Here is a 12478-nt window from a genome sequence, read left to right as displayed (position 1 = left end):
TGGAGAGTTAGGGAGGTAGGGCTTCATTCAAGTGACCCCAGCCATCTGATTCATCAGTCAGGTGACACAGAAGCACGGTCACACCTCTGGTTCTATTGGCTGTGAAATGTCTAGCATCAGAGAAGGACTTCCTGAGGAACATCACTCCTACATTTGAATTTTTTATTATTCAGAGCAACAATGAAGACTTGCCTTGAGAATTTTTCAAGTGAAAAAGCAACATAGTGTAAGCTAATCCTGTAGCTCACAGCAAGAGAAAGCTTCTTTATGCTCAACCTTGTAAGGGTCACACATTCAGGGTCAAGAAAACCCTAAAAGCAAGGCATTACATTGAATAGAGGACCTAATAGCCTCCTTCAAGGGAACGTCTCACTCTTCCCCTTTCTGATACTCTGGCAGCTCAGCACACTGATCTCCATTCCACCCCATCACTGTTCCTGCTGGGCAAACCAGGATCTGCCTAATGAGCATGGCTTCAGCAGGGCTTCTGGACCCCATATTGTCACACTGTTTATATAACCTAGCAGATTTTAAAATTCCTGTTTGAGAGAGAAGAGGGGATACATATGAACAAGGCAGTCAGAGGTGAAGGGAATAAAAATCACCACTGGGTATTGACAGGACCCTGTGCATGCTGCTAAAGTGCTAACCTCACACATTTTTTCAGTCTCCTACCCTTTGACTCACTACCCACAGGGAGGTTAAGGCTGAGTTATTACTGGAAGCAATTGCATAACTGTGCCAGATGTTTTCTACTTCTCTAGCAGTGATAAGCTCTAGGTCCCACTGGTTTTCCTTGCTGTCCTTGCTGTCACGGCAAGGTGTGTCCCCAGGGTCTGTGCCAAGGTAAAGCACATCTGGGAAATTCTGCGCATTGGCTATGGGATGCACAGCTGGCTCTCTCTTTGTCGCCCATGGCTGCTTAGGCAAGGTCTTATCCTCTTCCCGGGACAGGCTTTGTAGCAGGACATTGTGTTCAAAACGTTCCTGATAAATGGTGTGTTCTCCAGCTGTGTTACACTGTCATGGCTCATACACCTTCCCCTGGCCTGAAATGTCAGCTCTGCCCCGCCTAACAAGTTGAAACAGAACAAAGCAGAGGTGCAGGGGAAAGGATTACATGTGACAATATCTGATTTCCTTGCCTCATACTCCATTAGGACTTTCTTGTTTGGCTTTCGTGCAGCATCTTCCATCTCAAAAACCTGGACAAACACACTAGCTGAGCCCCAGCTCTTCTCTGCACTGGGAAAAGACTCATGTATTGGGTACCAAACATCTGGCTTAGCTGTAGCACAGAGAGAGCCTGATGGCCTTGCTTTATGTTACCCAGCAAGTCAGGCACTGAGCTACGCACAAAGTCCTTCCCTTTTGTCACCGCAGCTGGGACAGCAGGCTCTGGGAGACAGGGCTGAGGAGCGAGAGCCCCTGCACACCTCTGCAGCAGGTGGGTGTCACACCAGCTGGGTGCAGCGGGGGCCATGCCACAGGGAGGTGGCATTGGCACAGCCTTCTGCTGCCTTCTTTGAGCAGCCTTCCAGAGGGAGGCAGTGATTCGGAGTTTTACTGTTTCATAGCTAAGTGAACATTAATTCTAAATGGGAGAAATCTCTGAAATGCCCACACACTACGAGTATGGGTTTTTTCTACACTGGCACTTCCACTCATGGCCTTGTGCTATGAAGTGTGGATGGTGTCTGGAGATGGATGTGTCATGGCCCCTCTTGGTACCTGTTCTATTGTTACATGGCCCTTGGGAGAAACACTTTTTCCTTCCATCTGCTCATTGTTTCTCTGTACGAAGCTTGGCCTTTGCTCCTGCCACTGTGCACCTCTGAGGAAAGTCTGGCTCCAACACCATTGAACCTGACTTGAGCATAACCTCAGGGCCAGCAGAAGGACCTCCATGAGATACCTGTACCTCATCTGAGGACAGAGGGAGCCCAGACAATAATTTAACAGCCAAACAGAAAATCTATATGCATTTAATATGTTTCTTTATACGGTAAATTTTTATCTGAAGAGCCATAAGACTCAAAAAGTTGATTGTCCTGAGTGCTGTTCTCAGACACATTTGTAACTCTTTTGGCTTTTCCTCCCCCCATCCTTGGCAATATTCTGAGTAGTACAAAAGTATAAATTAAAATGGCTTGTCATTTTTTACTACATCAGGGATTATCTCCAGTTCTCTGTAATATCCAAAAATATCTGCTAACATGCAAACAGTTTCCTGTTTACACATTTTAAAATTATTAGATATCATTCACTAGTTACCTTAGATGGATTTAATAATGGGATTTCAGCAATTTATCCTACTCTGTGTGTGCTGTGTACTGTAAGTATCAAACAGACACACTGTAGATTTCTCATGCCTGAAGGTAAACAACCTTGTTTATAGCGTTTTTTGCAACATACTGTATAAATTTCTTTTAAGGCAAGACCAAGTTTATACATAGAAGGGATGTTTGTTATAATATAGCTAAGAAAGACAGAAAACCTCTACTTTGTATAGGGCTTACCCTACAGATGGCCACCTCACATCATTCAAAATGTGGTCACAGGACCATTTATAAAATTCAGCTACCAATGTGGTTTGCAATTTAATCTACAAAGTGCATTAAAATGAGAATAATTCATTGATGTCTTTGCCATGCCTGAATTTACTCATTTGTTCATATGACACCACAGAAATATGAGTTATATTTGACAGCCCAGCTGTCCACGTCTGGGAAAGGCAGTTCATCTGCCACCAGGCCCTTCTCTCAGGTTAAATTATTCAACAAGCAACTAAAGTGAATGATCTTTATTCATTCTGACATTTTCAGTGTCATTTGAAGTTTAGCTGATGAAACCGTTTTATGGTATTTCATTTCATTTAATTTCCATTTCATTTCATTTCATTTCATTTCATTTCATTTCATTGTGTATCTTCCGGTTCCTGCTTGTTGCAACTTGTAAAATGTTCACATTGTCTGAGGTTGTTTGATAATGACCTTCCCTTCACTGTAGCCTGTGAAGTATTTTGTCTCCTACAATGACAAACCCTTTTTTATGTTGATTTATCTGAGTACTTTTTCCTGTCATACTTTTTTGTCATATGAAATAAATTGCTTTGAGTTCATTTGATTTAGATTCACAGGCTGGGAAAACTAATATCATAATTTGGATTTCCTTTAAAATAACAATACTGATTTTTTTTCTCCTGTAGTATTTTTTCAGCCTTTAGCTGAACAGCTAATACAATTTTGTTAACTGGAGCTGTTAATATAAGTCTTGGGTTTTACAGTGGGGTTTTTTCTCACCTGTCACCATACAAAGTTCATGTAGGTTCTAAGGAGAGACATTCCTTTGCTAGAGCTGCTCGTTTCCAACAGGAGTTCTTAGGTGAAAGTGCATGGACCACCATAGGCACAATACCAGTGTTTTCAAGAAATGTTTCCACAGCTTTTTCTTTTCACACATGTTCTACAAAGCCAAAGGTTGAAGTTCACTTTATTGCTTGGCTTTGGCCTTGAGGGTTGAGTGTTGTGCTACAGTCCTTGATGAGACCAAACAGGATCATATTAGAGAAACAAGTGTCTTTCTTGGGACTATTTACCTTTGGTGGCAGAGGTTCCAAAATTGCTTAAGACTTCTGGAGCAGACAAGGATTCCCACATAAAATTCTGCTGTGATAGTACTTAAGAGTATTTACACCCAACCACAGAAAACTTTTCTTCCTGCAGTTGCAGTCACCAGCAAGCCACTCTGTTTTTGGACAATTGGCAGTCACCTACAAAGCTAAAGAACAGAAACTGAAATCAGTGGAAACTATACCAGAACTGGGTTAAGGTCATTAAAATCACACAGCTCAATATCCTACTTTATTTTCAAGGGAAAATGTGTTTTCTACAATTGTCATAAACTTGGAGGTGTAGGACACATCAAATCTTTGTGTCATCTTTGCCAGGCAAAGCAGTCAGGACAGTACTGCTCAGAAGAAACTTTGCAGGATAAGGCATGCTGTGACTGGGATTTATCAATATTCATGATGGCCTGTATTAACTTATAAATTTCATCTTTTGTGTCAGTCATTCCAACTCAAAATAATATATTTTAAAGTGCTGATGAAGAAGAACTGTGAAGGAAATATTGTGGAAATTTAAATCAGATTGCTGTGATTGGATGCTGCCCACAGGGAATATTATCATGTGTTGAACACAGTTCCTATCCCCAACACTGTGGATTTCTGATGGGTTAAGGAAAACAGGGTATGAATCATTCAAAGGTTTCTAAACTAAGCATTATCCAAATAAATACCCTTCCCCCACTTGCAGAGTCTCTGGCCAAATACTGTCCCTCTGTTCCAGCTCCTCCTTGCCGCCTCTCCCTGTTTCCGGATGGGCCCTGGCCCCCAGCCCTTATCTCCTCCAGCCCCTGGGCTGTTTGCAGAGAGCAGTTATAAAGAGGCTGACAGAGCACAGAGTGGGGGAGAATTACAAGGTGCAGGAAAACAGCAGCACTGCTTGGCTCTCCACGACCTGCTCTGCACCATGGGGAAGGACAAGCTGCCCAGCAAACCAAACATCTTCCTCCTTCTTCTCTTCTTCCTTCCTGGAAATACTCCTCTCAACACAGAACCGTAAGCTACATGTGCGGAGGGGGGAGGGAGGTCTAAGTGCTCCCTTTTTCCTTCCATTTTCTTCCCACTAATAACCAAGCCCTGAGTTTCCTGCACGGCTCTGACAACACTCCCCAGTTCCATCCTGCAATCCCCTGGCTGTCCAGCCCTGGGACCCCTCCCCACCACCATCGCTGCCAGTGGCCTCCTTCTACCCTCCCCCCAGTCTGCCCACAGTGCCCACAGTCCTGCCCTGCAGCTGCCTGATAGTCCAGACCTGGATCCTCACAGCATCTTTGCCTAAGTATGTTTCTACCTAGAAACCTCTCAGGGCCTGTGATATTGTGGGCATGATGCTGGAATACAGGTGCTTACCTTTCCCGGAATATTCTTGTTTCAATCACTGAGTTACTTCTTCCCATTCTCCTGTTGCTTTCAAGCCAGTTTGTTCCCCTTTCCCCTGCCAGTTTGTTTCCCTTGGCAGCATCAGATGTACTTGTTCTCAGAGAGGATCTGTGACCTAGATTCTCTTCCTCCGGCACGGAGGCTGGTGCCAGCGCCCTCCCCGGACACCCCACGCCAGGGCTGGGCAGCCCAGTAGCGTGGCTGCAGCTCGCACTCTGCCGGTGGCCCCGCGGAGAGGGGCAGCCTGGCATGGCACAGGCGGGCTAGAGTCTGGCGTGCCCACCGCAGCCTTACCCACCACAGAGTGTTGCTCTGAAGCCTCTAGTCTGGGTGGGAGCAGTCTCCCTCTTTAGACCTTGGCTTTTGGCTTTGCAGTGCTGACAGAGGCACAGTTCTCACCAACACGAGTCCTGTAATGCTTGCTGCAGAAATTTTATGCCCACGAGCACTGCCATAGTGCTGACAGAAGGTGCAGCATTACTGCTGCCACTTCCTGCGTGGTCAGAGGTGAAGTGCTAACTGGGTCAGCCTGAAGGACCTTTGACTCACAGTGTACCATCAGCCCCTCATTCATCTGCCCTGTTTGGGTGCTTCTACGGTAAATCAGCCAACCAAGTCTGCTTTGGGGTCAGGCAGCGCTCTCTGGTCTCCCTACAGTAATCTGATGTAACTAAGATTAAGTAATCTTAATTCATCCTTGCTCAACATCAGGGAGAAAGGGAATGTTCACTGTTCAGACCTGTGGGCAACATAGAATCACAGAACCATAGAATGGCCTGGGCTGGAATGGACCTTCAAGATCATCTAGCTCCAAGCCCCCTTCCATGGACAGGGACACCTTTCTCTAGACCAGGTTGCTCAGAGCTCCATTCAACCTGGCTTTAAACACTTCAGGACGGGGCAGCCACAGCTTCTCTGGGCAATCTGTGCCAGTGCCTCACCACACTCACAGTGAAGAAGTTTTGTCCCTAATGTCTAATCTAAACCTACTCTCTTTCAGTTTGTATCCATTCCCCCTTGTCCTGTCCCTTGTAAATAGTCTCTGTCCCTTGTAAATAATCTCTCTCCATCTTTCCTGTAGGCTACTTTTTGTACCTTACCTCAGCCCCATTCTGGGAGGGAAGAATGAAGAAAGGCTGAGAGAGATGGGAGAGAGGGGGGACGTTGTTGGGGTGCACAGAAGGAAGACAGGAGCCCAGTAGGGAGGCAGTTCTGAGCAGTGAACTGCTAGGTGGCATAAGGGTAGTGGTTTTGTTGTGGGTGCAGGATAGATCAGGTGCTGTATACAACACGGAAAGGAAGCAACCCTTGAACTGAAGACAAAACTTAAACTTCCAGTCAAGACTTGCTTACTGTGCCGTATGCAAGTAGGGATATCACTTCTTTGGGCACAAATAGCTGCTGCTATTTCTGTTTCAGAGGTGGCCAGCTGGAAAGGAGATACAATTTAGGCTCAGATTATATATTAGAAAAAAACTTATTCAACAAGTTAGTGCAGCACTGGAACAGGTGACCCAGAGAGATGGTAGAAACTCCATCTATGGTGTCCTTTGCAAAAGTCCTGTTCCGGGAGGGAAGGTGGGCTTGAGACATCCAGAGGTCCTTTGTAACTTAAACTTCTACAATTTTGGAAGAATGCAGCCAAAGGTATTGTTCTCCTACTCTGGTTGTGCATGCAAGCTGTTTTACAATGCAGTGGACATGCTTGGGAGTACTCTGCATATGGTCAGAAGTGTGAGGTCATAATGACACTTGAATTGGCAGGTATGGATTTGGGCTGATGAAATTCACTGCCTTCTTTGGCTGGGTGCTTGTTCTAGTAACTACCTGAGAGTCAATACACAGACAGACATTATTCCACCCTAAGCTACAGTATTACCTTCTCAGTATAGATAAACTCATCATTTTTGCCTCAGCCACTATCTCCAGGGTCTCCTATTCCTCCCTGATGCATGCCTCTGTCAGAGTCTGCCTCTCTTTTCAGAACTACTCATTACATGCTGAGGTCTCTTTTGTCAGCCCAGATGCTTTTTGTCCTGGAATGTCTGTACATGGATTTTGTGACCAAAGTTGCTTAAAATGCTCATAGTAATTTAATTCATCTGTCTCTTTTCAACAATGCATCCCAAAACACCTAAAGAGAGATCTATAAACAGCATGGTTTATATCTTTGTTTCAAAGCCAGGGAAGCCAGCCTAAGGGGAAGTTCTTCAAGCTGGCCAAAATTTCAGCAGAACAGTGAACAGGAAGAGAAATGAGGCCAAATTCCCCATGAACTAGGTCACGCTGTCCTTTCTGTAGACTGGATGTTATTGTCACATTGCCAGTGCCACTGACAAGGGACAGCGGGAATGACATTAGGGGAAGAAGCATGGGCTGAAACTGTGGTAAGAAGGTTGTAGAAGAAAGGAAACACTGAAGAAAGCAGAGTCACAAGTTGTAACTCACTCTCTGGGAGGCTGGAGTTCCCTCCTTTCACAGCTTCTGCAGCAACATAGGCTGAGCAGAGTTGCCAGCAGGCTCCTCACTACTTTATCCCAGTGTCCCATGGTGAAGGCAATGCAGGTATTGCCTGGGTCCCACTGCCTCCACAGTAGCTTTAGGACCCCCTGAAAAGCTCAGGGCCCAGGCAAAAATGTAGCTCTGGATGGACCCAACTGAATTTGTACTCCGTTCCTTTCTGAACACTTCCAGACAGTCTGTTCATTACCTATTACTGATTGAGAATTTTCCAAGACTGACCAACAGTGCTCAAGTCTGAGTAGAAGTAGCTCGTCTATTATTTTCCCTTTATGAACAGTTCACTTGCTATTTTTGCTACTCAGTTCTGTCATACAAAAACATTTTTCCACAAATACGTAAGTAAATTTTTAGAATTTTCTTACCCTGCACAATTATGAGAAAATTGTACTTCCCAGATCATTTAGGAATATACTGAAGAACAAGGGTCTCAGCACAAACTCTGGAGATTTTCACTGGTTCCTACCCTTTCTGTCCTATCTTTTAACCAGTTAATCCAGGACAGAATTAATAATTTGATTTACTAGTAAAATGAACCCTTTTGTCGAACGGCAGCTTAGTTTAAGGGTCCCTTGTGAGGGACCTTTGTCAAAAGCTCTTTGAAGACGCAAGTACACTTGAGTTGCAATAAAACACTACACTCTGAAATCCTTTGTGTGCTCGTCTTAATAAGGTCCCCAACTGCAAGCACTCACATCTTTGCTCAGCATGTGAAGGATTTGGAAACCTGGATAGGCAAAGGCTGGAGCAGCCAGACAAGTGGGTGGGTTTTTTCCTCGACTGTTTTTAGCTAACGCCTTTGAGCCTCAAAAGGAGATTGTGGGATATACAGAATTCAATTAACAGCCTGAAACCTTTCAAACCGTCCTTACTCCCTGCTGTGAAGCCAAACAAAACATCTTTTGTAAAGCACTGTCTATTAGCATAGAAATTGTTCCTTCTACTGCGAGCATTTTCCTGCTTTTAGGCTAATTAGTTAGACCATTTAATATGTATAAATCCAAAGTAAAATGAATGCTCATGTTATATGCACTGCAATTCGCAGGGATAGCAATGGATTAGGCATGCTGATTTGTTAATTTCCCTTCACTTAATACTGTTGCCTTAAAACTGTTTCACATTTCTGGTCTTTCTTGCTTCCCTCTCTTTCTAGGCAGTACATGGTGCTGGTGCCCTTTCTGATACACACGAATTCTCATGAGAAAATCTGCATTCAGCTGACCCACCTGAACGAGTCTGTGACTCTGAGTGCCACACTAGAACATCTAGGGGAGAACAGGAGCTTGATTGATGATGTGGTGTCAGAGAAAGACATGTTCACCTGCATCCCTTTCTCTGTGAGTATCTCATCCTTGTGGGATGGTCTCTTGTGTTTATTGATGCGGCATAGTAGGTCCAAACAGTCCAGAAATGAGAAATAAGACTCACCACAATCAGAGACCCCTAAGCTAAGACAAACAAAAGAATTAATTCAATGCGGGTAACAGACTGTGGTAGTATTTTAATGACTAATTTTCCCCCATTATCAAATTCTGTGTCCCACATGATACTTCTCTACATGCATGACTCAGAGAGGTATGTTGGAACTTTGACAGAATGTGCCCCATGTTTGTTTGATATGTATAAGCCTGAGATGAAAATACCAATGTGGAGTGAAAACTGTAGAAACTGGGGGAATGGTTAAAGACAGTGAGGTTCATGAAGTCATTTGGCTGCTTCTGGAGCTTATTCACAATTTTTTGCTGCAGAAGGCTGGTTGGTGAGTAATGTAAGCAACAGTTTCCACACTCTAATTAATGAATGTGGGTTAATTTTCATTTTGATAAATCATGTGGTGGAATAAAGTAAGATTCAATATTTCTCTAAAAAAAGTGTATAAATGAAGGAAGGCAATCATGTTTTTTCTTGCTCCCTGCACTGAGTCTTTTTTGTCCCTTTAGGGAGCTTTCTGACCCAGCTAGCACTCCTTCCTTCAAAGCTCGGTGCAATGGGGTGAATCAGTAAAGCAGTTACCCTCTTCATTCTCCTTAGCTTCCAAAATCCAATAGCACAGCAGTGGCATTTCTCACCGTGACGGTGACAGGGGATACACTGCAGTTCAAGAGCCGCAAGTCAGTGCTGGTCAAGAATTCTGAGAGCTTGGTCTTCGTCCAGACAGACAAACCCATCTACAAGCCCGGACAGACAGGTACTGGGAGCTGGGCTGGCGTTGATTCTGACAGCATAAAATCTTAAGGATTCCATTCTCCAGAGGTGCCACACTTGTATTAAGACTTTCAGATTTATTTAAGGGGGGATCTAAAGTACTCAGTAAATCTATTTCTGTTAGCTGAGGTCTAGTTTATGGTACTTTCATCATTCCTAATCGTCATTCTGCAGGCACAGCATCTCAGCCATATGTAGACACAGGCTCTGATTCCTTCTACTCAACTAGAGGCACAAAACTAGGATGACTGCAAAGCATAGTCTCCCTTGGCTGCACCAGAATCAACAAAGCAGGACAAGCACTCCCAAGAGATAATTCAGTTCAGCCAAGGCCTGATTATCCTTCTAAATTTATCTGCCCCTCACTATCTACAAGAGAAGGAGCCTGGAGTAATTGTTTCTATTACTTAGAGATCTCAGTTCAGAACCTGTTGATCCGTGGAATGAATCTGAGTTATAAATTATTGAAACATTGACATTTCCTGGTGACAGCTACAAATTTAACAGTGGAATTTCCTTTTTTTCTGTGACACCCTTCAGTTCAGTTTCGGATCGTCTCTCTGGACACCAACTTCTACCCGCTGAATGAGAAGGTAGAGCCTTAATTCCTTGTTGTTAGCCAGGAGATTTAATTCCTAATTAACACCATTGTTGTCATCACCCAGAACCACTGAAGACAGCCTTTAAAGCATATGATGCTCTCTCACACCGTGCTTTACCTGTTCCGTATTCTGTCCTAGGACAGACTCCACCAGTCTCTATTGGCTGAGAAACACATCCCCCTTTTCAAAAGCATATAGATGTTTAAAACCAGATTTGCAAATGAGTGTATGTGGCTAGGCATGTGGGCAGGGATCTCTTTACTGAAAAAGATGGGTGGGACAAGTTTCCATTGGTAGTGACAGGTGTGCAGGTGTTGCTGGCAGTGGGTGCAATCCCACACTTAAAGAGCAGAGTGACAAGAACTTGGTTTTATGGAACTGGTCAGGGGTGCAAACCCACTTTCTATTTTATTTGTCAATCAGTTCCTCATGCAGGCAAGTTCTTTGAAAACTCGTGCTTCATCACATTTTCATGCTGTGGTAAGACAAAAAGTCAGGGCTCTAAAATGTTATAGAAAATATTCCCTTAGCCATCAAGAACCAAGGAAACAGAGCAAGTACAGAAAGGGAAGAACCCAAAGGACTTCTTAGAAGTTTGTTCTTCTGCTCTTCAGTCCAAATCTGGAAATTACTTCCATGAGATTAATCTTTCTAACACTGATTTTGTTTTTCTCTTTCCCCACAGTTTCCCTTTGTCTACATTCAGGTGAGTGGATAACTACATTGTTATTTGCAGAAGGATGTGCAGGCACAAAGGTACCAGTCTCCAGCAGTGGTGTTTTCAGGTTGAGGTGCAAGGGAAAAATCATGGGTGTGTGACCTTTTCCCTTTGGTTAAAGGAAGGCTGAGTAGTTATGTATCAAAATAAGTTCCAACAATGGTTCTTTAATCACAGAATGTGCTGTAGGAACAAACTAATTAACCATTACAAGCCATGCTGTGAGCAGAACTACACTTGCCTAGAAGTCATCAAAAGGGCTTATTCCTCTTCCCAGTCAGAACTGAGAGTTTCTGTCTGCCAAGTGTGGTTGAAATTAGAGATCTGTGTTAAATAAGCTATCAAAACCAAAGAAACAAAATTAGGTAAGTAGACATTCCCTGTCTTCCCAAGAATGTTGTTTTTGTCTGTTGGTTTTTTTAATGGTGGAACCTCAGTGGCAGGCTAAAGTTAATAGGAAGGATGTTTCAATAATTCAAGCACTCACTTTCTCAGATGAGAACCCAAAATTTACAATCATTATTTGGGATCTCTTATTGTTGAAAAAACTAATGATAAGGGCTCATGGACAGACCCTGAAATTAGCGTGCACAAATTTTATTTCGGTTTACATGATTAATGAGTCCTACTTAGTCAGTCCTTTCACTGTTCCTTGCTGCATGGGGTTGCTGTCTCCATTCTGCTCCATCTCTGTCTAGAGCTGAGGAGTCATCACAACAGAGGTGGCAGAAGGTAGGCCAAAACCAGGTTGTGCCCCTTTTTTTATCCTCCTTTCAGAGTGCTGTCATTCTCTCTTCCCATCAACAAACATCCAGAAAAGGGCTGCAGAGCTGGTAGGCCACTGGCGGTCTGTGAATGTTGGAGAAAGAAGAGTAAGACAGTGGGTGGTGTGGATTAGCAGGCTCAAGGGCAGCATCTCAGAACTACCTTTTGCTAGGGCTGTCCCGTGGGGTCCCTTCCCTTTCTATGAGATGATACTTTACTGAGTACAGGAATTTCATGAAAGGAGCATAAACAAATACATCCTCTCCACTGTCTCCAGAAATATGTCTTTGTCTAACAAGCTGAATAATTTCATAACCTTTGTGTATGTGTGTGTGTCAATACCAGGAAAGCCTTAGGTTTTCAGACCCTAGGAAGGCCATCTGTTTTCAGCTCTAGCCTGTAAAGCATGGTGTTTGTCCATGCTGTTTAAGCTAGCTTATGTAGGCCTTGTCCTTCATCCCACCATCCCCTCTCTCTTCCTCAGTGCTCCTTCTCAGTCCAACAGTACCCTTTGTTTGGATTTCACAGCTGTCTACAAGGCAGTCTTGTAGAGTGGGAAACTCCTGTGGCAGAAAATTCACTGGTTTACTCTAGAGTACTTTTTTCAGCCAGATCAGATCTGTCAGTGCAGTTTTACCAAATGAGTGCATGAAATTTGGACTG

The 12478-nt window shown here is 43.8% G+C and overlaps 1 protein-coding gene and 1 long non-coding RNA gene across 2 annotated transcripts in view; one reads left to right on the top strand and one right to left on the bottom strand.

Annotated features, from left to right (window-relative positions):
• Positions 1-1969: 1969 nt before the first annotated feature.
• LOC108447062 lies at positions 1970-5295 on the bottom strand. Its single transcript, XR_001862446.1, has 2 exons — positions 4976-5295; positions 1970-3780 (listed from the first exon to the last, which is right to left on the bottom strand). It is a non-coding gene; the product is annotated as an uncharacterized LOC108447062 (long non-coding RNA).
• The window catches only part of LOC103616730 (alpha-2-macroglobulin-like), a 31129-nt gene continuing 23065 nt past the window's right edge, over positions 4415-12478 (top strand). Inside the window, 5 exon segments of the mRNA XM_017735856.1 lie at positions 4415-4621; positions 8679-8862; positions 9557-9713; positions 10271-10323; positions 11018-11038. Of these exon segments, the coding sequence (XP_017591345.1) occupies positions 4533-4621; positions 8679-8862; positions 9557-9713; positions 10271-10323; positions 11018-11038 (504 nt within the window). The 5' untranslated portion in view covers positions 4415-4532.

Source organism: Corvus brachyrhynchos, unplaced genomic scaffold (assembly GCF_000691975.1).
Source record: "Corvus brachyrhynchos isolate BGI_N302 unplaced genomic scaffold, ASM69197v1 scaffold44, whole genome shotgun sequence".
NCBI classification, from domain to species: domain Eukaryota; kingdom Metazoa; phylum Chordata; class Aves; order Passeriformes; family Corvidae; genus Corvus; species Corvus brachyrhynchos.
This window is presented reverse-complemented; position numbering and strand designations above follow the sequence as displayed.